The 27,666-nt window shown below is 37.0% G+C and overlaps 1 protein-coding gene across 1 annotated transcript in view; it reads right to left on the bottom strand.

Annotated features, from left to right (window-relative positions):
• Positions 1-4,704: 4,704 nt before the first annotated feature.
• Positions 4,705-27,666, bottom strand: part of SCLT1 (sodium channel and clathrin linker 1) — a 41,887-nt gene continuing 18,925 nt past the window's right edge. Inside the window, exons 12-20 of the mRNA XM_009891424.1 lie at positions 26,033-26,131; positions 24,168-24,239; positions 23,171-23,245; positions 22,520-22,665; positions 21,416-21,608; positions 19,840-20,036; positions 8,583-8,661; positions 7,421-7,516; positions 4,705-4,767 (exon numbers count right to left, since the gene is read on the bottom strand). Coding sequence (XP_009889726.1) covers positions 4,705-4,767; positions 7,421-7,516; positions 8,583-8,661; positions 19,840-20,036; positions 21,416-21,608; positions 22,520-22,665; positions 23,171-23,245; positions 24,168-24,239; positions 26,033-26,131 — 1,020 coding nt within the window. The remainder of the gene's footprint in view (positions 4,768-7,420; positions 7,517-8,582; positions 8,662-19,839; positions 20,037-21,415; positions 21,609-22,519; positions 22,666-23,170; positions 23,246-24,167; positions 24,240-26,032; positions 26,132-27,666) is intronic.

Here is a 27,666-nt window from a genome sequence, read left to right as displayed (position 1 = left end):
AATCTAAAATTACGTAGTCACTCTTGGGATGTGTTAAAAGAAAAGTACTTACTTGATCAAACGAGACAGACAAAATGTAAATCCACATAAGCAATGTTTTCCAGACAGGCACTGCTATTTTCTGTAAGAAAGGAGCTCACGACCATATAGGGAATTGTTTGTCAAGCCATAAATGGAATAATCGAAATTTTGATTCTAAGTAAACATTTAACCTCACACCAGTTTGGAAGAGGTACCTTGTTAATTTGCACTATTATGAATGCTAACGTTGTGCAGAATTAATGCCTTATCTGTTTTCCTCCCCGACGTTTAGGTTAATAAGCTTTCTAATGTTTCGAGTTAAGCTGAACCAAAACCAAAAAAGCTGTAAGAAGACTGCAGTATGACCAGCTCTGTAGGTTAGTTTTGTCTCCCATGCTTAGCGCTCAGCAGAAGAGGTGTTGTAAGTACAGCAGTGACAATACAAACCCACCCCTGTATTTTATTGGGATAGAACCATTTGCTCAATTTCTGTTTTTAAGCATTACCTTTCCTTGTGCAGACTGACCAAGAGATCTTTGACTATGATTCGGTGTGTTCTGTCAAACTGTAGGCTAGTTGAACTTCTGTAAAGTTGCCTGGAATGCCATTTGTTAGGTTATAAACTCACAAAAAGCTAAATGAAGGGTTATACGTGTTGTGTATAAATCTTAATTTTGGAAATCTGAGAAAATTGTCATTACATTTGTAAAACCTTGTACAGAAGATTTTTCACTATGTGCCTAGCTTTGGTGTCCATTCAGCTGAAATTAATTAAAAAAGGTGCATGAAGAGAAAAAGATAGAAATAAAAAGTATATGTAGAGATGACTATTTTATATTACATGGCCCAATCCTGTATTTATTTTCTCCCTTTTTTGAAGTATTTATAAAGACCTAGTTGAAGACAGCTGTATTTTTTGTTAAAATATTCAGTAGAATTGTGCCTTTTTGTCTGTATGTGAATAAATGCTGTACATTTTTGCAGTATCCTTGCCAGCAGCGTTTTAGAATTTGCAGCAGTTATTTTGTTTGGGTTTTTACATAAACACTGCAACGATCTGGACAACTTCCATGGTTAAAGTAAGCATTTAATTTGGATTACAGGTATCAAAATGCACACTGTGGTTGCAAGTTGGTTTTTTTTTTTTTGAGGAATAGTATAGGGTCTTGTTACCGACAGCTGTGCCTATCCCATCAACAGAAAATTGTATGCTTTTTTCCTTGAGATCCTTGAAGAGACATTGCTTACCTCAAATAGTTTACATTTGTTGATACGTTTTTCCAAAGTCCATAATCTTCATGCATGTTCCACTGGAGGAGGAACATGAGGTTTCTTATCTGTAGATCTTCAAGATAAGTACACTGAATGTACATTCACGCTATGAACTGCCTATAGTCAAGCAATGCTCACAGAGAACATTTGCTGCTCTAGCAGGAGCTCTAGGAGAGAAGGTGTGAAGGGCACAGTAGCTCTTTTCCTCTTCCTTCCTCTAAACTCAAGATGCGGAAACATGGAACAGATGTGGGGCAAAGCAAGAAAAGGACAAGGTCGTGAAGGCATGTATCTAGCAATACACCTTGAAAAACAGCTGTGGGTAAATAATTTGTATCACGTGTATTCACATTTGTGGGCAACTGGGAGTGGCACTCCTTAAGAAAACATATTTCAAAGACTGAAGATTAAAGGATGGCCCTCTGAAGAGTTACTGGTACGAGCTCTTCAAGGTGTGAAGAAAAGTCTGAATGAGGTTCTTGCAGCTGCTTTATAGATCTTGCTGACAGCAGCCTTTCCGAAAGGGACTGTGCTGCTGGGGTTACCTAAGTAAGATGGGGTCAGAGCTGAGGGCAGCTTACAGTGACAGATCTTTCAAGATCAACCTGCCAGAAGGTACAGGGCTCTTAGCAAGACCTAAAATGAAACTCATACTACCTTCATAGTCAGTTTCTCTTACCTGTTGAATGGAAGTAACTATCACCTAGAAACTTTCCCCAAAATAAACATATTCAAGAACAAAGTTTTACTCAATGGGAAACATTAACAGCGCTTTAAAATCATTAAACACTCAAAAACTGGTGTTGAGGTAGGAAAGGAAGGTAGGGGAAACAAAACCTTTTCAATGGAATTGGTAAGAAATACATAGATAAAAACAAATGTAAAAGACCCAAGCCAGATGGATGAACAACCTGCTGCTCAATTCCATGAAACAATCTAGTATCATAGGGAAAGTTTGCAAGACTTACTTTTCTCACCAGCAAGCCTCAAATTTCAGTTGCCTCAGCAAGTGCCTTTCCTCTGAAAGTCCAATTTGTGAGGAACATGCCAATAGCCTCCACCAGAAGCCAAACGGAAAGGAAAGGAGGTGGTGTTAGGATGACGAGCTTAGCTTGATCTGGCAGAAGGCCACCAGCAGGACAGCAGACCCTGCTCCCACCGGCAGCACGTGCACACGGGTGCTGCGGTGCTGGTCCGGCTCCACTCTCCAAGGAGAAAGGACAGGAACGCATTGCGAAGCTGTGATGGAGACCTCCAGAAGCAGTCACTCTCATAGCACAGCTCAGGAAATCCACTCTTTGTTCCCATCAGCAACGGTGACCGTTATGCTCTGTACTAATAAACTGCCCCGTAAAAGATATATCCAACTAAGAGTCTGGAAACGAGTCAGAAGTAACTTGTAAGACACAAAGTCTCCAGCTCATCAATTTTATCAGTGCCATTCATGCAGAATTAATTAAGAAGTAGAGAAGCGCAGGCTGCCCTTCAGACAGATGGATTTGGTCCATTTTAGCTGCTCAGAGGATTAGGCAGACACTTGAAAGTGGGAAAGCTTTTTCTTTCCTATGTCATCTGCCATAATTGCTCTGTTGCCCCTTAACTTTACTATTAGGTGCTTGTGTCATCATTGAAATTCAAGTTCTGGCAAATAAACATTACACAAGAGCTACACCACAAGTTGAAATGAATATACCTATAATTAAAAGGGAACCAATCAGGTGCCCTTCTGTGCCTCAAGAAACAAATACACAAGTACTGTTGCTCAGAAACTTACAATTACCTGCCCTTTCTGCCAGGTTTCACTTCGCAGCTAGAGCCTCTCTTTAAGGAGCAAATGGGATTAATAGCTCCCATGAAATCTTCCAGGTGGTCTGTCATCATCTCAGATGTGCGTTATGCAAATGAATATAAGGTGCTTGGTACTTACCTCCCTCTGTATCATATACATGGTTGATTGATGAACATCTCACTGCAACAGACGCTTGGAGCTTCTGGACAATGTATCCACTTGCTTTGAAAAATTCTTGAAGTCTTTTAGTAAAATTAGAGATTGTAATGGATACAGGCATATAACAAACTGAGAAAGCACTAGTAAACAAGCGTGTACAAACAACTGTAGTAAGTAGTAAGCAGAAATTTTTCTTGAGGTTGCATCCATCTTGCAGGCTGTACTTGAACAGCCAGGTTTTCAGGAGGTAGCACAAACTCTTCCTTCCATGTGGTGATCAACCCAGGTCTGTCCTCTAAAATGCAAATACAGTGAAGATCCACTGCAACAGATGTATGGGTTTATCAGTCCAAAAGAACAGTTTTCATCAAGCATTGGGTAAGCATTATCCATCAACCAAATTAGAAGTTATAAACCAGAATTATGCTCTTCGCATTTAAGAGGAAGGACAAGAAATTATGTCACTTAAATCCAAGATGGGAGCACTTAAAAAAATCAGTTAACACCTATCAATTGTTTATACTAAAAGCTGAAAAAGAAAACAGAGTTCAGCTCTAATTTTAGAATGATATATCATGAAGTTTCTCAACTATCAAAGAAAAAAAGTGTACACAAGAGGATTCCCCACATAGTGGCATCTGCAAAATTCAAACACGCTATTTCAAGATGCGTAAAAGCTGGAGGACTGGATGACTTCACCAGCTTTGTGCAAAGTGAAGTAATAGAGAACAGAAGTTTCCAGACGCATACAAACCAAGAGAGTAGATCAACAGAAAAAGCAAGGAACAATTGTAAATTGGAAGTAAGTAGGAAGAAAAAACACAACTGAAGAAAGATTACAGTCCTTAGAAATGAGCTGTATGAATAGCCATAGCAGCATTTTATTTATTAACTGTTTCCCAGGGGCATCAGAACAAACTGAACCCAATTCTTAAAACTGGAAGGCAATGAGGGCATTTGGCAGCTCTCACGCCTGCCATAAAACCAGCAACTATTTGACGCTCGTGCTCGTGATGTAATTCGTGTCTTACTACAATTCATAAAAGATCTTCAAAATGTTCCCAAGTTACTGCACTACAAAGAAAAATCAAAGGTATCGACTGTACGTGAGCAAAGCTGTTCATGAATTTCAATATAATGTTATCTATTCCGTGTACACAATCTTGTCATAGTTGGAGCTGGTGTTTTTTAGACCAAAAAAGACCAATATGCCACAGCACTGTATCAGATTGTTTCATCTGCTACATTAAAGGACTTTAATTACAACATTTTGCAGTCTTCTTCCAATCTTTACTATGCACACAGATACAGTACCTTCATCCACCCCCTTTCTTACCTGAATAAACCAGAAAATATTTATCTAAGTTTTACAAGCCTTGCTACGCATTTGACTTTATGCTCCAATATGAAGTTTCTCCAGCAATCTTCTTAACTCCAACATGGTGTGAATGAACAATACATGTTTAAATATTTTCCAGATCCTTCAGGGAAGCAGCTTTTTTCTTCTGTGTAGTTATCAGGGTGAGCTGTCATTAAAAACAAGCAGACAGATAGTTTCTTAAATAATTTTTCATAAGAAAGATCAAAGTATCAGTAGAACTTCAATATGGAAGGTGTCACAAAGGAGAGGGAACAAGCATAGATAAGTGGGAATTTGGGGTAAACAGAATGTACAGAATTACTCTACAGATGACTATTGCTTTTGTCTTATTTCAGATCACAAAGAATTCAAGATGATGAAAGATTAGGTAGTAGAAGTACACTTTAAAGACATCGACATAGAATACACACATTTTAAACCTGTGCAAACATTATCCTGTATTTTTTATGTTTCTTACTGAATTACTATTATTTAATAATAAGCTAAGATTTATAGTCATTGAACTAACCACAATAAAAATGTAATTTCTAGACTCCCTAGTAGTCCAGCTCTAGCCTATACTGGATTTAATGTTACAAGTAAGCTGGATAACATAATGAGAATACACAATTAAGTCAAGGCAGCCCTTAACCTACAGATTCCGAATACAGAGAAGAATTACTGTTCTCAATCTGAGGAGGCACACACGTCACTTTTCTGAGAGCTAGAAGAGAATAAGCACCTCATTTCTTCAGATTCAGAAGAGCAGACATTCTTGTAGCAGTACTCCTGGAGAACGCTTTTTCCCCCAGCCTTTAGCGGGAAGAGTGCTGGTACGACTTTTTGAAAGGGGAGGGGGACAGGGCAGGGGTGGCAGAGAGGAAGGGCCTTGGCACAGAAGTTCTTAAGTCACTACAAAGCAGCCGTGCCTGACAGCTGGCAGCAGTAACCTCTGCCAAGCTTGAAGAGGGCAAGGCAGTTCTGAAGACTGGCAGTAAGATCTGGACAACAACTTAGCAGCTAAACATCTTATCAAATCTCTTTGTTACCTTTCAGAGGGAGACTGGTGACGAACAGATAATTATCGATGTTTTCAGGAACAGCAAGACCTCTTCCTATATGGGCACTGAGACTGGGAATTTACCGGGAATTATGGTGACCTGACCATGTTTTTTTATGGGAAGAGAGCACCTCAGAAGCATCAGAGCTGAACAGATCCATGTAACAAACAGGAGGTTAAAAAATAAAAAAATAATATCACTCTTTCAGAGCAAATCTTCACCAGCTGGGCAGACCTTGTCATGACAGAGAGCATTTACAGCCAGGAAACACAGCTTATGTTATGATAGCTTGGCAGCTACGCCCATTTATTCACTGCTGTGGGGAAAAAGAATGCCCTTTGTCCTAACTGGACAATTTAGATCAACAAAACATTTCCTCTCTGCAAATCAAATGGGATCACCCACATTAAAAAGCTGTAATTTGCAAATACGTTTCCTAAATCACTGTAAAAAATTAGGAGGCAGAAAGACCACCTTTACTTAATAGGAGACCAACTTGAGTAACAAACTTCCTTGGCAAATAAGTGAACCCAGTGTATAAACCCCTCCATGGAATTTGCTTCAAGATGTACAGCTTGAATAGTATGGAAAAGAGAACGCTGGATGGAAAAAAAAACAACAGAACAAAAAACATCTACTGTCCAGCAGAGAAAATACAGAATTATAGGTAGCATGGGGTTTAGACAATTAAAGCCCGAAGTTTATCTCTCTGAAGAGAAGAAAACCTTTGCTCCCAATATCCCTGATGTCTAGCAATACTGAATAGTACTGCTCAAAGCTGGAACTGAGTTGTAAGAGAACTGGAAAAAGAAGGCAGCAACAATTCCGCTCATTAAGTGATCACAATGGCGCACAAGGAGGTCTTAGGCATAGAAATGGCTCTAACAGACACACCTTGTCTGAAGTTTTCAGAATCACTGAAACATCTACTAAGCATGTACACTATGGTAGTGAGATACATACACCACATCCCTTCCTTCCCCTCTTCCTGTGGGCTGGAAAAACCCAAATATCTCCTATTTTGTCTGCACAATTATCAGTATTTTTGACACAGTAGGTGAAGAGAGGTGATTCTGCCCCTCTACTCTGCTCTGGTGAGACCTCACCTGGAGTTCTGTGTCCAGCTCTGGGGCCCACAACATCAGAAGGACAGGGACCTGTCAGAGTGGGTCCAGAGGAGGACTACGAAGATGATCAGAGGGCTGGAGCACCTCTCCTGTGAAAACAGGCTGAGAGAGTTGGGGCTGTTCTGCCTGGAGAAGAGAAGGCTCCGGGGAGACCTTATAGTGGCCTTCCAGTACCTAAAGGGGCCTACAGGAAAGATGCAGAGGGACTCTTTATCAGGGAGTGTCGCAATAGGATGAGGGGTAACGGCTTTAAACTGAAAGAAGGGAGATTTAGGTTTGATATTAGGAAGAAATTTTTCACTTTGAGGGTGGTGAGGCACTGGAACAGGTTGCCCAGAGAGGTTGTGGAGGCCCCATCCCTGGAGGTGTTCCAGGCCAGGCTGGATGGGGCTTTGAGCAACCTGGTCTAGTGGGAGGTGTCCCTGCCCATGGCACGGGGGTTGGAACTCCATGATCTTCAAGGTCCCTTCCAACCCAAACCATTCTATGATTCTGTGATTACTAATATAATTTTAATAATGCCCTTAAATGATCAGTGCTGCCTCAGGAATGATAAAAAGTGAGTATTTTTGTAATATTCAGTGGCATTTTTTAATGCGCTTAGATAACATGTTTTTTGTTAGGCTTGTACCTTTTGAGATGCTGTAGCTGCCCTCTGTTCTGCCTGACTCAGTCGCCTCTGAAGCCTATTGATGTATTCTCGATACTCCATCATTAATTTTTCATCCTGTATAAATGATATATCTCATTACAAATGCAAAGTTCTTTTTACTGGATCCATACGTACTGTAGTGAAACAGCTTAAACCACGAGGAACTTAAGAAGTGGAACTGTTTACCACTTAAAATAAGACTGAAGACACATTATAGAGACCTTCGAGCTCACGTATGACATCATATATGACTTTTCCAATCAGAGTAATCTGCAGAGGAAGTTTTACTTTTCACCATCTTGAAGAAAGATGCATAAAGGCTGACAACTTAATCCAGGTAATTTAATTTACAAGTCTTACAATGTAAATGTTTCAGCTATACTCAAAGGGAAAAGAATACTCTAGATAATACAAATGAGATGATAATCTTGCTACAGCTCTCCTCTGTTCTCTTCATCAAAGGGTATGTATAAAGTCTTTCTTCACCATCCTTTACTTACAGAAATCTATTCTCGCATCAGCCCCATTTTTCTCCTCTAAATAATACAGCGCTACACAAAACAACGCAGAAGGACTTATCCTAGACAGAACTGGATATTGTCGCAGATTTATGAAGCTGACAGGATAGCTGTTTTCTAAAGTGGCCATTAATTATTGAACAATGTACATTCCAAAACAACGCTGCCCTTAGTCTTTAATGGATAATGCTTTTATCTATATGCATATGTGCACATACAGTGTAAATTCTACTATACGCATAGCATGCTGAGAATCTTATACCTCTGCATATGCTACATTATCCATAACACAATGCCTACTCCTTTTTGAGGTATGCATGCATACACAGGCATAAGTGACTTCAGAAACATTTCCTGAATTATTGCTAAATTAGTAACCTTGAAAGATGATCTCTCCTTTACCTTTTCCCGTAATTTGAGAGTAAAGTTAATTTGTCTCCTGCCATTTAAACATGTCAGTCAGCAGAAACAGAGGGTTTTCCAGTTATGACTACTCCTGTCAAAAATCCTCATTTTTTTCTAAACCAGCAATGTAACTTACCTCAATAGGTTTCTGTTAAGATCCTAGTGTGTGTGCATCAGTTTATAACTGAAAGTAGTTGTCATATCAGTCATTATCTTACCTCAGTTAGCTTTTCATTTGCCAATTCCAGCTGAGAAACGAGCTCCTGGCTACGAAGTTTCTGTTGGCTCAGCTCACTTCTATTAATCGGAAGAAAAGATACTGATTAACACACAGTAGTGCATCCGTTATCGGAAGATAATTTCATAGGTACTTTCTTGCATTGTAGGGGCTTATGGTGTATTTTTAATTATAGCGTTGCTCTTAAAACATTGATTTCAAAAGCATTACACAGCTAGCACTCTAATATGTAACTATAATGGCAGAGGAATGAGATGTATTTGTTCAAATCAACAGGACTCTGTCAAGAGCATTTGACATTTTACAGGGTTTTTTTTTCCGTTTATTGAATCTTATTTTGCAGGCAGGTTATCAAGTGTGTTATAAATATAAGCTGCATTTGCACAGTTCGATTTTTAGATTAACATTCGAATTAGTGTCCCATAAGCAGACTGCAATGCGGACATTTTTGAAGGTACTTTGAACCTAAAACCAAATCATTCTATACTTTGAGACAGACAGCAATGTAACACTTCAGGAGGAAAAGGAAAATGCCACCTTCTTCAAAGTGGTCTTTTTACTTTTAAACTGAATGAGTTTTTGTGATCCTGAATTTGTATCATATCGAAGACAAAAAAATAGCTGCGTTATGGTAGACATCTTTGAGTTTGTGCTCAAAGGAAACAGTTCTTGCCTTCTGTGTTCACAAGCCACTGAAGGAGAGGGATGACCAAAGATGGAAAAAACTCTGAACTTCGGTAATTTTAGCCAGAGAAAGGTGCAGAACTAAACGGGCTGCTCTAACCTTTGAGCAGTTTCTACTCCACTAGTACCACCATCACAAAAAATGGCGTGATCCAGATTCTTGCCACGAGCTTCACCTTCTACGTTGAGGTTCAAACATATTTGTGAAGAAGAATTTTCAATTTGATTCTGACTTTACCTTCCTTTCCCAAGCTGAAAATATGCTGAAATGCCTTCATGAATATGTAGCACATTGACAGTGCTCAGAAATCCAATAATCTTTAGGTGCTCTGCCTATTACTGAAACTACATGCACTGTAACGGTAACGGATGCCTTTATTCTTTCGGGGGGGAATGGAGGTAAGGTAGGAGATGCTTTAACCTCAGATCTTCATCTTAAAAAGCCCCTGCTATTTTAATATTGGCATTTAGTTCTCAATAATAATTTACTCTTAAAAACTTTTAAAGTTAGTATTTCATAAAAGTTTGCCTGAAAACTGCTATATGGCACTTTAAATACAAATTTGCAACCCGTCTCTTAACATAAGGCTGGTAGTTCTCCACTCCCTTGTTCTCAACCAGCTCCTTTAAAAATCAGTCCCAGGTAGACATCGTAAAAATGGTTCAAGATCTTTTGACTAGCTGCTATAAAAGTGAGAGTGCATAGGAAGATATTGAAACAATGTTAAACAGTTAAAATTATATATAGTTTATACCTTTGTTACAACATGTCAACAAGTTTATATAAGATAAGAATTAAAGATAGATTAAAATTGCAGAATCAAGATAGTATGTTAACAGTTAACACAATTACTACAATTTGTCCTCTGTAATCAATTCCAAGCATCAAGATGAAGCATTTTCAGTATAGGAGCCCGAATGAACAGCTGTTTTTTGAAAGTTCAGTTTTTATAAACTGTTTTATTAGCAAAACAGAAATTTTACACAATTCCTGTTGTATCTTTTCATACATACCTTTTCTAAACAAACTCCCTAGAAAATTATTCAAACACTACTCCTTACAATGTGTAGACCGCTTATGTTCAACTACGCTCGTAAAAAAGGCTTTGAAAATAAGGAAATTCTTGAACTCTGACAAGCCATCTTTATTGTTATGTCATCTTAGAAGACTATCCAAATAGATGAATTTTCTAAATTAAAAATTCCTAGTCACTGAAAACAATCTGTCTTCTATACTTGTACTGAGGTGTGAAATTAGCATTCTTAGCAGCACAGGCCACAAACAGCGTTTACATGCTCATACACAGCTGTATATCAAGAAATTCTTTTTATAATTAGATCACACTGCACATGTATTTAAAGAAAACAGTTTAACCTTGTAAGCATAAGGAAACATGCTGGCTATTGAGCTAGACAGTTGATTCATTCCGATTGTTAACCCTCCTCCCAAACACACATTATGAGATTTTAATATTAAAATTGAGCAGTAACCCCAACTGCTGAATAATCACATCAGTCCCTACTCCATACTGTCTTTGTTAAGTGAGTAGGAAACAAAAGGTGAGCTTTTAGCATTTCGGCAGACGGGTGATAAATCCGCCAGCTGTAGCAAGTACGTTCTGCAAAGCTCTCATATGACAAATATAGCATGTGCCAGCTGTTTTTTCGGTTGAATTATAGTATAATATGCTTCAGTTACTCTTAGTAATTATGAATTTTGTATACTGCCAGTACCTGCAGCTGTCTCTCATCCTGTTAATTTTTTCTCTTTAATGAACATCTTAAAATAAGCAGCTCTGGCTGCCAAACATTACAGAAGTGCAGCCAAGAATAATGTTTAAGAAATGAAGGAAACTTCTTCATCTCAAGATGCTGTGCAATTCACCCAGTGTACTGTACAGGAGGTAGGGAGAAGGAGAAGGCAGTCCTGGCCAACTCTTCGTACACAGGTACCAAAAAAGGTAATTCTTCACAGGCAGATTCTTTTCAATTATAGAAAAGATAAAACTGAGAACTCCAAAATCCACACATGGCTACTGTTGAGTTAAGGACTCTAACTATGACACAGAAATGTTTCAGAAGCAGAAACTGGAACAAAGACACCCAAAATAGCTGCAATCAGATGACTTAACTAAGTGAAGTATTTAAATTTAAAAACAATAGGGCAAGGATCCCCTTTTTGTAAGTATTGACAATAATAATTCAAGTGAATATTAAAAAAATGAAGCCATTCAGTATAGGTGTTCAGATATAATGGGTTTATGTTACAACAAATACTTTTTTTTCTCCCCAAAATTTGTATCTTACTACTTGACAACAGTGGCAGATGGTTTAGAGTATTAATTTATCAATTTGTTCATACTATGCATTAGTCTTAAATTTTATTACTTTTTTATTAGCTAAAGAGTTAAGATTTTTAAAGCTCCTCAACTGCATTGTTACATGGAAGTAACTTCTAAAGTACTTACCCTCTTTATCATTTAAACCAAAATTTACAAATTGTCTCATGTACTGTTTGTTTTATAGATTCAGTTATATTTCTAAAAAGAGAATAGACTTGTGTATACCTATTACTACCCCTACTCAGGCTAAACTGTACCTTAACTGAGCAATCATCCCCACGTCTAGCAGCCCAAAGTGATATTCATAGCAAAGTTGAGAGAACTGTCAATTTCCTGTGAAGTTTTTCAAGTTACAAGATCTACCTTTCTCCCATCTGCAGTTTTCATCTACTCTGCTGAAGGGTATTCTGTGGATAACTCAGTCATTTCATCGAATATGACATTTCGCTTATCAGTGTGGATCTTTTTCTGATCCCTGGTCCAACCAGAATCGTGCTCAACAAAAATGTGCTCTTGGTGTTGGCCACTGGAGAAGAGTCTGGTAAGGGTTTATATATAACCCCTCATTATCTGCCAAATTCTTTCTCAATTTACCTCAATTCTTTTCTTCGTTCTCAGGATTAGAACGTAAAAATCTATGAAAAATACTGATATGCCAATTAGAAGGGATTAATCATCTACTACTACTTCTATTATGATCTCTTTTTTTAATTTATTTGTTTAACCTATTTAACATAAGTACAGGTGAATCAAGGTGGACTTTACAGAATGAGTTAATAATCTGCCCTTATTTTTTAAACCTGCCTACAGTCTTTTTTTTCTTTTAGTAAATGCTGGTAGATCCAATTACCCTGGTTTTGCCTAAATTCTGTTGTCAGAACTTTCTCTCTCACCTCTTCTTAATCTATCCTGCATTCTGTTTTTACTGAAGTTTTTTCCTTCCGATGTACAAATCTCCTAAATATTCCTTTGGTATTGCTGATTGCACTTTCTATCTCAGCTGTCATTTATTCTTCTCAGCTTAAGTCTGAAGGACTACATAGCTTTATACACAATGCTGTAAGGTAATAAGAACAGTCCTTGCCAGTCTCTTCCCCCCAAATATGGCCATAGGAACTGTTTTTCTAGGTTACAGTACCCCAGTGAAAGCAAGAGCCTTTAAACATACGTGTACGTAGTCTGCATTTCTTTCAAAAATAAATTCTTTCAAATGAAGACGAGAAACGTAAAAGAAGCTGGAAGCACTTGAAACTATTATTTTACCACAGCTGTTAAAGGCAGATCACCTAAGTCCCTTGGAGTTTTGGGACATTCAAACTGGCAGCGATCTTAGAGCTTACAACTTTACAGTTGGAAGCTCTACACCCTATAGATCAGCAACAACCACATGGATTGGTTCTGTTTCTTATAAAATTCCCCACAAATCTGTGGAGAAGTGACACTGAAGATCAAAATAACCTTTTAAGCACTAAACCCAATTCTGATTTGGTTATTTAGATTACTTAAATTATGTTCCAGATATGGGGGGGGAATCAAATAGAAGTCAGTTACTAAATTAACAAACACATAATAGTTAAATTACTTACCAAGACTTAAAAGCTCTTTTTGTGTTATAAAAATAATTACCTTTAGAAATAAGCTTGCTAGTTTTATAGAATTTCCATACTTCTCTCCTTACTATTTTCCATTTAAATCCCTAAAGAATGTGCAAGATGACTTTTTGCCTCTCAGAATGTCACTTCATTCTACTGATTATTCCAGGTCAGAACTGAATTGGTGGTTCAATCTCAGACCCCAGCCGAGATGCAACTGTCAGAACGCAAGCCTGTTGAAACACAGCAAGTAACCAAACCAGTTCAACTAAAATGAAGTCTTAATATGCATTTCCGTCTCAAAAGCCACATCTGTTCTTTGGTCTTGAGGTGGATGGACCCAGCTGGCAGGTAAGCCCCCACCCAGTCACTCTGCTCAGTCACTCCCCCCCAGAGAGAAGGGGGAGAGAACCCAAAGGGTACAGGTGTGAAAAAAACCTCATGGGTGAAGAGAAGGACAGTTTAATAAGTGAAGAAGGGGAAAAAAAAAAAGATGCAAAAGCAATCACTCATCACCAGCAGACCAACGCCCAGCCAGTATCCAAACAACAGCTACTCTGGAAGAACTTCCAGTTTTATTGGTGAACGTGACATTATACGGACATTAAGGGAGATCCCTTCGGTCAGCTGGGGTCAGCTGGCTGTGTCCACTCCCAACTTCTTGCTCACTGCCAGCCTCCTTGCTGGGGCAGCAGAAGGAGAACCAGAGAAGCCTTATTAGCACTGGTCAGCAACAGCTAAAACACTGCTGTGTTATCAACACTATTTTGGTCATAAATCTAAAGCACAGCACCGTATGGGCTGCTATAAAGAAAATTAATTCCATCCCAGCCAAAGCCAGAACAGGTCTTTAAAGAGCATTAAATTCACCTTAACTTACAATAAAAAATTCTCCCAAACTTAATCTGAAGATGATCATTTTTGCATGTGTTTATAAACACACATAAACAGGTATGAATTAATTTTTTACATACATACGTGTTCTTAGAGAAACAACCAACCTAAATTCAATAGAAAAGTCATGGGACAACTCATCTTTAAATAGATATGAGTGCTACGCCACTTTTTTTACAACCTTTAACAGTAATCATTCATTTGCATAACTATTTTCTAATTGTAAATATTTGCTGTCTAAGTTCACTTCAGTAAATGTCATTAGAACTCAAAGTACATCTAAAATGGATGCAATCAAAAGTCAGAACAGCTTCGTTTCATAGTCTGCCAGACTAGACATTTTGCAGGAATAAAGAGAATAAACACTAGTCATGAGTTGTTAGTCATGCTGCCAAGAGCAATGTTTTTATTTGGAACGATGACCTATGTTGCAAGAAGCACTGACCTTCTTAGTTACCTTCAAGATTGACTTTTGGCACAAGTATATTGAAGCAAAACTGGTTTCTTGCCCTCTTGCAAGGTGAAGGTGAGGTCTATTACCAGTAAATCCTTCTAAAAGCGTACGGCATCTTAAGATGCTTAGAGGGAAAACTCTTCTCGTAAACGAAGACTGTAATGTATTTTTATGAAGAAAATGGTGGAATTTAGTCTACAAGTATTCAATGCATTGCCTACTGTTTCAGCGTTGTTTCTTAATTCCAAGCTCAGTTTTACAGCCAACAATTACATGTTTAACTTGAACTGAGACCCAAATGTCCAAGAGAGCACAGAACAATCTTCAGTGAAGCCTGAAAGTATATTTATCAACGTTTTTACCTGATCTACTAATTCTCTTATTTTTAAAAAAAATCCCTCTGCTCTACTGTTCCAGGTTGCAAAATTTACTTTTCCTTCTTTATTTTTTTTAAATTAAAAATCACCTAATGTTTGCTGATGTTGCTTCCATTCTTAAAAGTATTCATTTAATGCTTCCTTTATGCATATGTATTACACCTCACAAACAAAACACTGCAGACTTAAAAGATGACAAATGAGCCGCACAGAATATGGAAAAGTTGGCAGCTGCTGCTGGGAAGTTAGTAAAGAAGCCAAAATGTTTCAGACACCTTCACATGGAAAATGAAAGTAATGAGGAGAGAACTGAAAAACAGCAACAGATCATGAATTTAAGGCAAAGGAATGGGAAACACCTACACTAACAAATGGGACACCAACTCAATGCTTACGAGAGCTGCGCTAACAGCAAACTTCTGGTGAAATGCAATATAAAATGCTTTTATGTAAAATACCTCCCTAGTATACATGGATATGACTTTGTTAGGAAGTGTATAACTTCCCCAAAAACATTCACTTATAAAGCACATTACTATGCTGTAAGAGTAATAATTTTTATTAAGAACTGAAATTCTGCTATATGTCACCAACACAACCTCCGTATTTGCTCATATATTTGCATGAATCTGATACATCAAACAGTAACTTCATGAAGTGCCAAGGAACGTCTCACGCTGTCCTCAAAATATACTAAATAACCACGATATGCTGCTAAACTTGGCACGCTCTCTATTTAAATCCAAAAAGAGTATGTTGGTATCTTCACGTAAGTCTTGCTGCCCAGTCAGCATGGAGTTTCTAAGGAAGATATTAAGTTTTCCTTACAAGCTCAGAGCTTAACTAACCCTCTCAAAACCACATAGACTTAAAAACGTATGTATATAGGAAAGCTGGGTGAACATCAGCCTTTCACTCGGACCCTGCTATAAGGCTTGGTGATACCATTTCCTGCATTAACCTCAAGAGGACTTTCAAACAGAGCCTTTAATTCAATAGATCCTGCTTACCCACTGTCAGTCCGTTATTTACTGGTCTTGCTGATATTTCCATGATAAATGCATTTGCTGCAAAATTATTTTGCTTTTTAAATAATCAGCAACTTTATTTTAGTTCACAACAAAGTAAGAAGTGATTTGCCATTCTGTACTCGCACTCAAAATACTTATGCAAAATGTTATTGTGGTAAGATTAAAATAAATATGATAATTACTTATTTATAATATAAGGAAGGACTTTGCATTGAATAACTCCTACTGTGTAACTCAGGAGCTAGTTCTCATACCAACTGCATTCTGCATAGCTACGTATCTGGTAATGCATACAACGTGAAAAATAAGCTAGCGTTAAATTTTCTAGATAATACTTACAGGTTCTGTTATAGCCACTTGTCGCCGTAATATCAGAGCATCACTGCACAGATTTAATTATGAAATTCCTTATGTCAGTTTAAATTACAACCTTCTAGCAGAGCACAAACTTGTTCCCATTGCCAGCTTCCTTGTTAGGTAGAGCAAACGTCTCAAAAACTTCTGCTTCTAGCTTATACAGGATGCAAAAGCATCACCTATGGAATCATCTTAAAGTAACTGTCTTTGCTTTTAGACTTGCACCAAAATATCTACTGAAGCCACAGAGAATGATGTGCACTTAGTGAAGACTTACAATTGTTAACGAGATGAAGAATTTTTCTATTCTGCTCATCAGGCAGCATTCTCTGATACAGGACGGTAAATTATTGCAGGAGTTTTCCAGATGATGCCACATAAGCAGTTTCTTACATAAACAGGGACATTTTCAAAATTTACTACCTAGTTTTCATGCAGATTCACAAAGCAGACTTCCTCTTATGTCTGTTATATTTTCTATGTCAGCATTTTGCTGTCGATAAATAAGGTCTAAAGCTTTTGGTCCACTATAGCAACATTGTAACACTTAACATTAAAGCTTTAAGGAGGAAAGCAGCTGCTTCACAGACAACTTCAATTGTTTTGAAAGTCTGCAATTTTTCCCTTTTAATTGGAAGTTGCTGAACTACATTCAGGACCTAGTTAGCAATCTAGTTGCTCAACTGTGAGAGATTTTGTAGTTCCATTTACAGAAAATAAACTACAAGTTTAACAGCTTATATTTACCTTAGCATGAAACACTACAAAGTATTTTTCTCTAGTTACTGCATTTACAAACGATGTCAAAAAAGCATCAGTAAGACCCAGCTAATTACCTACAGTGAAGCTATCCCGCTAACACTGTCAGTGAATAAGCACAGCTCCCAGTGTCTCGCAGTCATGCTCAACACTGTGATGACTTCTGAAACAGACTTTTTAAAAAAATGGTTTTTAGTAATCTTTGCAAAATGCAGTACATTTAAGGCAAAATAAAACCCGTCTATATCTGGACAGATAAGGTAAAAACCCGAAACTTTTTACTTCAGAGAGATAAAACTGACCAGACTGATCATTTAGGACTTGTTTTTGTAGAAAAAATAGGCAGAAATATTATCTCCAATTGGATTTAGTATGATTTTGAACTGTCTGAAAAATTTAAACTGAACTAGTTATCATAGGTAACAATCCACTACTACTACAATGTGTTCTCAACGCTCAGAAAAGGAGCACTTGAAAAAATGAAAAGCAGATCAGTGAAGCTGCTAGTAAAACAGAAAAGTCATCAATAAACGTTTCATCTATCATTCCTGTTACTTCAAGCAGGATGGAACTCAGCATTCCTCTATTTGGGCAGACAATGGGTACAACTAGTCATGACAGACACTGTGTCACTTTAAAGAGGAATGAAAGTAGTTTCAAAGGGAAGCACTACTCCATACAAGACTGCTGTTTGCGAAGTTCACTGGAGGTCAAATTCACATACTTCTCTAAAAAAGATGGAAAATCAAGTCAGAGTAGCGGCAGGGTAGATTTGTTGTAGGCAACACTTTCAGGAAGTTATTTTCCTTGCTTGTGTTTAGAAACTTGGGTTCTAATTCCACTCACACCATTGGCATTCTGACAACTAAGAAATGTCAAGCTACGCTTAAAAAACTGTGACTTCAAAATCTGCATAGGATACTGGAAGTATTATGGCTCGAGCTGAGAATATGTAAGCCATTATAATAATGAAACATGGAAAATCTAATGATTACTCCAAAGGAAATAAAAGCTAGACTTCACACATTTCCAATTTTAACAGGGCAAGAGCTTTGCCTCTTTGCTAACATGATAGTAAGCAACTTCTAAAATTAATCTGAGCAAAGAATGAGCGCATCCTGAACTTTACATGACTAAAATTAAAGGGTCATTTCAAATTACTCAAGTTAACGCAGCTGCATACCCTGAATTCTTCTGCTAAAAACCACTGAATGCACTTCCCAAAAGACGATGATATACGCAATGTTATATTCTTTTCTAACCATTTTAATTTGAAAGAAGTGAGACTTATGAAATCAGGCTTCCTAGTCTAGAAGTTATTGTGTACCAGTCTGTCAATCTCCTCCAATTTTAAACCAATTTTGAAGAGGAAGAGATCGCAAGGACTTAAATGTCTAAGTTCTATAAAAATATCAGGCTAATTTAATCTCCAATTGATAGTCTACTTGATCTGACAGAGTTTCCTGAGCTTAGAAATCGACTAAAGCACGAGGTAAACATTTATCTTTGCCTCTGTTGAGAGAAAGCCCCTTTAAAACTTGGCCTCCTCCAAGCACCAGCTAGCTGGCTAACCGGAGTGAGTGAGTGTGTGTCAGCTCGCAGCTAGCCACAGTTTGGCAGTTACTTGCCAGCTAAACAAGACACATGAGGAAGCCGAGGTGGAGGAAGGGAATACCAGAAAAGGAAAGACATGAAAAATCCACTGTGCACAGACCAATTAATTTACATTTTAACACTCTGCAATGTGTCCACACACTGAAAAGGAAAACCAAGGTGAACGTAGATGCCGCATCTGCTTACTTCACAAACCGATCAGTGTGGATTCTTAACATTTTTTAATGGACATTAACATCCAAGTCGAAGCAAACAGTATCTATAGCAGTATGCATTAAAAAAAGATCACTTTGTAGTATTTGTTTCAGACATAATTTGCAAATGGCTCATTTCTCAGTGGGCAAATTTCTCACTGGGACACTTCCTTCTCTACTCACTCATTTCCAGTAACGCCGCCATCCTCTCTAAACCAGTTATGTCTGTCTGTTTGTCTATAGTATCAAAGGCACCAGAGGCGCTTGTATTCCCCAGCATCTAGGAATAATATATCATCTGTATCTGTGCCTGTTGCATGAGATGCCCTTGTTATCATGCCCTTTCAAAACTGAAAATATTCTTATATTCTGTGCTGGGAATACAAATACCAGCTAGTTACCTGGCAACCTGTATGAATTAAGAGAAAAGTAAAGTTTATATCTTATTTTTGCTTAGGGCAATCGCAAAAATCATTTGTATCCTCATTTATGACAGCAGCTGCTCAGAAGAAAACATTACATATGCATCCCAATAGTTTTTTTTAGAAGTCTGGAGACTCACTCCACTACTGATTTTATGGTGACTGTTCTGAATAGCTATAAATATAGAGGTTTTCATAAGCCAAAGCTGAAATTCTCTAAATTGAGCATGCTGTACCTTGAAAGAGAAAATTAGAAATAATATATTCCATTTACTTTTTGTCATTACAAAATTCACACACATCAACAAGATGCAAAATTATTACTTCAGTGCCTAGCTGCTAACTTCACAAAGAGCACTGAAAGTTCTCTTTAAACATTCTTTTTTGTTTTGCTGGAAGCACGTCACCTAGTCCAGATGGTTTGCTCTTCACAGTTTTCACCACAGGTCTACTGCCATACACCAAACAGTAACTAAACCTGTAACAGTTTCCAGAAGAGGAACAAAATGGCACTTACTTTAGCTTACTGATCCTGGCTTCTGTAGTTTCAGTAAGATTTTTTGTTTCTTCTTTCCACCGATTTGTTGCTTTTTGCTGAGCTGCTAACAGCCGTCTAAGTTCTGCAGTAGACTTCTGACTGGTGTCTTCCATTTCCTTAAGTCGAGCTTCATATCCATGTTCTTTCACAGCATGTTCATGCTCCATTGTGCTTATCTAGAAAAAATACAAATTGGGTGCAATCAGGTCTCTCATTTTTTACCTTTTTTTTTTTTTTTACAACACGAGTTAAATTTATAAATATTTGTTGAAAGCATGTTACATACAATAATTACACTTGTGATTATATGCTCAAATAGATACATGTTCCCAAAGCCAATTTAAGCAAATAGTACAACTGACGATAAAGGATAATGAGCTGTGTATGCTTATTTTTGTAAATAATCTTTATCCTCCTCCCTTGTGTTTTCTCCACAGAAACACATTCGTTCTTTCTCATCTAGCTAAAATGTGTTAGGAGTTTCTTAACTGCATCTAAAATCCTTCGTACATCAGAGGAAAATGAAAGCAAGCAATAAATCTTATCTGTGACTATAATGGAAGCCTGTCTGATTAAAAATGAGACAGACAAAGATCTGGTCTATGCTTTATAACCGCTACCTATCTGTTACCAGACTCTGATCCTTTAAACTTCATTTGACCAAAGGGTTCTGGAGCTGGAGCAAGATCTCCTGATTAATTTGACTCCTTTATCTTGTGGTGCAAAGTGGCACCCAGGTTTGTGATGGCCCCCTTTCCTAACTTGTACAACTGCTTTCTGAGGTCCTCTTCATTGCTGCAGATTCTTAGATCCCTTTTCAATATCTTTACATTCCTGGAGTTAAGAGCAGAGGGGAAAGTACCAGCTGTGTATGTTTAGAAAGCACATCAAGGATCAAAGCTGTTACTCCCTCTAAAAGGCAAAGGTTCCATGAATCTCCTGAGGTCACTATTAATTCATTATCCCACCTGCAGTCTGTTCAGCTGCATTTAATGGAACGTGTTCAAAAAGAACATCCATCTTTCAGCTGATTATCTTGTTTGCAGCTATTCATACAGAAAAATGACTTCTGTCCAGAAAATACAGAACCAACGTTCAACAACCACAGTATTAAACTAGTTATTAGTTACACACTGTTCTGACAACATGGTGGACATACAAGCAGAGGAACACTCTGGACTGAAAGTCATACGGAGATTCCTAACACATTACAGACAGGAGAGAAATCAGATCTGGAATGGGAATAAGTGAAATCACTTGAAGGAAACTATGTTACTATTTCATCTATTCATTTATAAAAAACAAAGAATATCTGGGATCTTATTGAGCAGAATTTAATAGATATTAAAATACAATTTTATTAGCAGAGCTTGAGTTACCCAGTAGATTCTGAGGACACACAATGCTACAACAAAATTACTTTTAAGCAGACACCAGGAAGCATCATTGAAATTTTCACCCTTAATTTAAACTTTCAATGATTTTCTCTTAGAACTGCTGCCTTATTAAGCAAGTATCAGTCTTACGTTAAAATAAAAATAACGTATAAACATACCCTTATTTTAGCTTTTTGTTGAGCTTCTGTGGCCAGTTTTCTCAAGCCCTCCATTTCTTTTTGCAGTTGTTCATTCTCTTGCTGAAGTTTTAGCCTTTGTTCACTGACAAAGGCGCTCTTTTCTCTTTCTGAATCCAGAATGCTTTGCAATTTAGAGATAGCTTCCTGGCAACGAGACTTCTCTTCCTCAGAGCTGAAAGAAGAAAAGTCTTGTTGGAACAAGGCTTGAACAACTACCATAACTAGAGGGAAAAAATACATACCGGGACAGATCTTTGGTCTGACCCAGTACAGCTATTCCCCTGTTTCTTCCTGAAACTTTGTATCAGCTCAGCACGTTTCATGGGCTTGCCAGCTAGAACTATGCACAAGTCAGCAAAGAATATTATCAAGATGACGGAATTCATAAAACCAATCTAATATTGCAGCAATCTCAGTAAAATGACAACGTGAATTTTTATAACATTTCCAGATTCTCAAGTGAGGATTGCTCTGGCAAATGACAGGATTTACGATCATGAGAGTACAGAAATGACTGAAGCTTCTAGAGGAATCCTAGAAAATTATCTCAACTTTTTACACTGAAAATGACAACCTGCTCTAAAAACGTGTACCAGATTGTACTTTTTACCATTGTATTATTGGAACTGCAATAACGTCTATTAGCTCTGAACACAAACCTGCAATTCAGTATGCCACGTAAACAGTGGTCTGCATGTACTAGGAGATACCACACTGTAGATGAATTTATAAATAATAAATTTGGCCTGAATATTTCATTAAGTAACTTTTCCTACAAACAGTATTTAAAAATGCAGTTAGATTCCAAATAACATGCTCCTATTTTCATTTTTCTGTCGAATAACTGCTTGCAACAACTGTTTTTCTTGTAAAGACAATCTTTTGTTCTATAGCACATTATCCCTTTTAGTTCTTTTCTAGTGATTCACAATTGCCCTTGCTTCAGAATTATGCCATCTCAGTGCTATGCCTGCTTCTGGTTAAAGAGATGTGACAAAAATCTAACAAATAATCAACAATTTAATTAGTCAGAAATAATTTCCATTGTTTTCCATTCTAATTCCTGTAACATCCACTACTTACTTCATTTCTAGTTGTTTCAGTTTATTTTGTGTTGTCTGCAGACTTAGCTGAAGGTCACCTTTGGTAGTTTCTGCAAGTAAGTATTTCTGATGCAGCTGCTCTAGTTTTCTGTTGTCAGATTCATGTCCTCTGTCTTCCCTGTAAATCTGAAGAATAAACTTAGATGTAAGATGATCCTTACCTCACACTGGAGATTGGCAGCATAGTACTGACAAGGAGGATACTCCTCATTGTGTCCTATTTTCCAGTGATTTAAAACAAAACTGAATTTCTATCATTGTTGCTGCTACTTGGAAAAAAAGTTTTCAAAGATCTGGCATTCATTTAGTTTTCTGTCTGTTGAGCTTAAGTGTAAGCGGAACATGTACCAACGGTCTTTTGGATTATGTCAAACATCTCTCCTTTTACTTTCTACACTTTTCAAAGAACCCTCTTTGTCAGTTTAGTCTTACAGCTTTAAAATGCCTTCTGGATTAAAAAAAATCACATTAAAATAATTACATGAAAACTTACAATTAAGAAAATCCACTCAAATAATAAAATAAGAAAATTAAGGGAAAAAAAAACCCATGAGAAATGGGAAAAATCAATGTATCTTTTCCTCTCAGAAGAGATCTTAAACATCATGTAAAAATGCATGCATTGCCTTACCTTTTCAAGTTCTTCTTCCACTGCTCTCTTTTCTCTAATGGCTCGTTCAATTTGACCCTGTTTTTCTCCACATTCCTATTTTTAAAAAGTCATTGTTAAATACATCTAATAAAAAATTACTCAAAATAAAAATTCAAGTGCCAAAGCCAAAAACCAGCCATTGTAAATGTAGTTCTTGCTGCTGCTATATTTATCTGCTCTATAGGATCAGTCTCATTCACTATACAGACCGAGACACGTAAAATGAAACCTTTTTAAAATAAATTTAATCCATAAATAGATGCATATGCACCAACCCCTTTTGGTCTCCTACATAATTTGTTATAAGTTCCTGGTTCATTCAAGAATATGATGATTGTGATGCACAGACTTTCCCTTAGCGGACTTTATCAACTTTCATATACTTCATTTCTACACACCCAACTATAGATATGCAATACTCAGCTTTCCATCCTTTATTTATCCCTGAAAGAAACAGGCATACTTAAGAAATGCCATCACATGGGAAATACTTTCTAGAGCACGGAATCGGACTGTCAAGATGCTTGTGGGCTATGATAAGAACATGCATAACTCAAGGAATAAACTTACACAAAGAAACGGGTGGATTTGCAGAACTGTATTATTTCATGCAGAACCAGGCAAGTTTGCAGTAAAAGAAAGATATGATTGTATACACGTAAGGCAAATCTGTACATTAAAAATGCATTTTCAAAGCAAATACCCTTTACACCTAAATATGAATTTCTGCAGTGACTTTTAGGACACTGCACACTGTCACTTTTGTGACATGAAAGACACTATGTTGCATTAACGTCTGGAGACATGCCGGACGTAAAGTGCTATGCATGAATAAAGCGTAGCCCTAGACAATTACACATTAATCGTATTTTAGTTGACTTACTTTTACCTGAATTTAGTATTTTACTTGATCAACAACAACTAGAAGTCTCAAATGTTTTGCTATCAAAAATACTTTCATCAGTCAACATCATACCATTTGAAGAGCTGAAAGTTCTTCTGTTAGTCGAGAAATCTGCACATTATATTGCTTCTTTGCAGAGTCTACCTGTGATCAAAACCAAAGTAAAACTGAAAAACTAAATCCCATTAAATGTTTTTCCATCCTGTTTATATATATATATAGAACAGGTCTGTATGTGGTACATGTATATAAAAATGAAAATATCTGGGACTGCAATAACTGGCAGAATCTTACTACACAGAAGTTAGAAGAATGTTTATTATCAATCCATACTACTTTAACTGAGGGTGTTCTGAAAAAAAATAAAAAAGCAAAAAGGAAGACATCAGGCCTTACAAAAAGAACAGTAAGACTGTCAGAAATGCTGCTGTCCTTTAGGTGCAAGTTATTTGTAATCTGCGTAATAGATATTTTTAGATCACATAATAAAAGCAGTATTTTTTAATACCTGGAGAAATGTGACAACTCATAGTTTAAAATTTTACTTTGTATGCTTTTGACAGATTCACTTTTACTGAGAAAATTTCAAAATAAGAAATAGGACATTTCAAAATTTCTAAATTCTGATTAGTAAATCATTGTCTCAACTAGAGTGCTTATCCTAATTGCTCTTTAGCTCTTGTAAATGTATGACATTTAATATTGTGGTTTTAAGCTTATCCTAATTGCTCTTTAGCTCTTGTACCTTCTTCAAATCATGTATGACATTTAATATTGCGGTTTTAAGTAATCCACACAATTTCTGTGGTTCGGGTAACCACCAAAAAGAAGGCACAAACCATCTTTAACCTCATTTCAAAGGCTCTGAAAATTTAGGCAGTATATTCCTGAAACCTCTCAAAATGAAAGCATTGGAAAGAAAAAGAACCCTTTTATCACTATACAGTATATATGCACATTGTGTCATAGTGAAGAAAGTGAAAGGAGGCAAAATCAATCGCAACACTGAAAACTTACAAATGAGATAATTGCTTTACAGTGTTGTCCACTTGCAACAAAAGACTTTGCCAGCACATGCCTGTAACAAGCCTTTATTTCCTCTGGAGTTTGCCTTAAAATAAAGCAAGTCTCTTTGACATGCAGATAATTACTGAGAACCTCCAGGTAGATCAGTCTGCATTTTAACTGCAGATGGGACACAACATGGAGAAAATTAACTTTGTGACTAGTCTTTTATCAGAAGAGCTTCAGTTTTTCAGTTGCTAATAAAAACAAAATTAACTTTGTGACTAGTCTTTTATAAGAGCTTCAGTTTTTCAGCTGCTAATAACAAAAAAAAAATCATAAAGAGACTGCAACTTTTTTTAGTAATTTCTCTGACGAATTCTGATTTCTAAGCGTGCTGTGATATAGAGCCTTTTGATTGTTAGCTGTACTTGGTAGAAGAGTCTTACTTGCCCAAATGGGGGAATATTTTTAAGTACTGAGATGCCAAAAAAACGATAGTATAACTTTCAACAGCTCCTGTCATCTGAAGATACATGATAAACTGCCATCAGCAACTTCCAATATGAGGCCATGTATCATAAACGAAATACCTTGGTACCAATCCTCAGTCTGTTGACGTGCTACTAAACAGAATCTGAAATCAAAACACCGTTCTTTACTTCTGCACAGTGTAGCCTTCTCTATATCAATGTGGACACAGACATCAACACTTTTGGTTCTTGATAGATTTAAAAATATCATTTATTTCAGAAGAATATATGTCTAGATAACAAAGCTGAAGAGTACAGTACTGTTAGTACGCTGCCTTGCTACCTATATGATCAAACACTTGTAAGAAAGCTGCTCGTTATGACCATATACCATCAATAGCTTTTCATGCTGAGGAAAACCAAAGAATCTTCCCATTCGTTCTAAACATTGTAACTTACTGCCTTTCTAATTCTTGCAGCAGTATCTTCTGCAAGTTGAGACATTTCATCTTTCATTTTATTGATTTCCTCTTCCTTTTGTTTCTCTCCAAAGACTGCCTAGAAAAAAATAACAACTTGAAATACTACTGATAATATTTCAGTGGTGACATAGTATCTAGCACTCACAGAAGAAACCACACACAGTCACTGTTCAAAAAACCTTTTTTCCTTTTTACATTGGAGCAGCTGACACCTAAACCCAACAACTAAACAAGAACAGCGAGAACATTTTGCTCTAAACGCACATTCTTGTAAATCAGAGCTGCACAAAAAGTTAGTGTCAGTAGATGCCTTTTTCTATTTGGACTTATTATTGGGACTTTCAGGTTTTGGCTGGGCATAGAATTATAGAGAAGAAAGCATAGGAACTCAGACCAAAAGGCAAAGCTACTCTCCTATGTTCTCATCTGAGGCCAGGATCTGTAACAAAACCGCCAACAATGACGTATAAAAGTTCTCTGTTAGGAAACTGAATAGCTGTAAACACACACACATATAGCTAAACCTTTTTTTATGGTTGATACACTAATTTACCCATCTCCCAGAAAACGAAAAGTAAAGGAATAAAAATTTATCAGCAACTAAGGAACGTGTATGCAGTCCCTTTCATGGCGGATAACAGTGAATCAAACAGCTCTTTAGCATAAAATAATGGTGAGAATTACAGAAAAAGGTGTAGCACAGAACCCTTCCTCTGGAGGATGCAAAAAAGCTACTGATGTTCAAGTGTAATAGGAGATACTGATCTGAAAAGATTACAGAATATAGAATTCTTGATGGGTGAGGTGAAAAATCCTAGGTGGCACATAGAGAATACGTAGATGCAGAAAGGGAAAAACACATAAAAATATCCTTACTGGATGATATAAATTCAGCCTATAGAATGTTACTCGCTTCAGGCAGTAACACACCACTTCATCGGTCAGACTCGCTTCTACTGCTCCCATTCAGGTCAACTTTGTATTTTATTTCTCAAATGACTCTCTTAAAATTCTTTTGATGTCTTTTTGTAAGCTTAGCTTTGTGTGCTTTATAACATTAATATAAAAGAAGCAGCATTATTATGACAGCCTGTTACTCCCACCCCTCAGTCTCTTACAGAACAGGGACAAACCTCTGTGGACACAGTTTAAGACACAAAGAGTTAAGTGATATGTACATTATACTGCATTTTTTTATCCTGTTCATTAATAAACTTCACAGTTTAAAAAATTCAGGATGTTTTAGCCAGAGCAGGAAATTAGCAAGCGACTGCAAATTCCAGTTTATTCTTACTACAGCATTGATCTAAACTGTTAGTTGTAACAAGCCACTTAGGTAACTGTAACTGTTCAGTTACTGTCTTAGAGATGCAATTTACATCACAATAATTTTTACTGGGCCACTTCTTTCTCTCAGCTTCACGTGAGTTCATAGCAAGTGGCATCAGATGGTCTGTTGAATTACTTTTGGATGAAAACTGGTGTTCTAACCCTGCTCTGATGTACTAATACGAAGCAGACTGGAAATGTGATTTATACTCCTTACCAGTAATTTTCAAATGAAAGCATGTTTTCTGGTTTTTCAACTCTGAAAAAAATGATTCTATTTTT

The sequence above is a fragment of the Charadrius vociferus genome, unplaced genomic scaffold (genome assembly GCF_000708025.1).
Source record: "Charadrius vociferus isolate BGI_N301 unplaced genomic scaffold, ASM70802v2 scaffold159, whole genome shotgun sequence".
NCBI classification, from domain to species: Eukaryota; Metazoa; Chordata; class Aves; order Charadriiformes; family Charadriidae; genus Charadrius; species Charadrius vociferus.
This window is presented reverse-complemented; position numbering and strand designations above follow the sequence as displayed.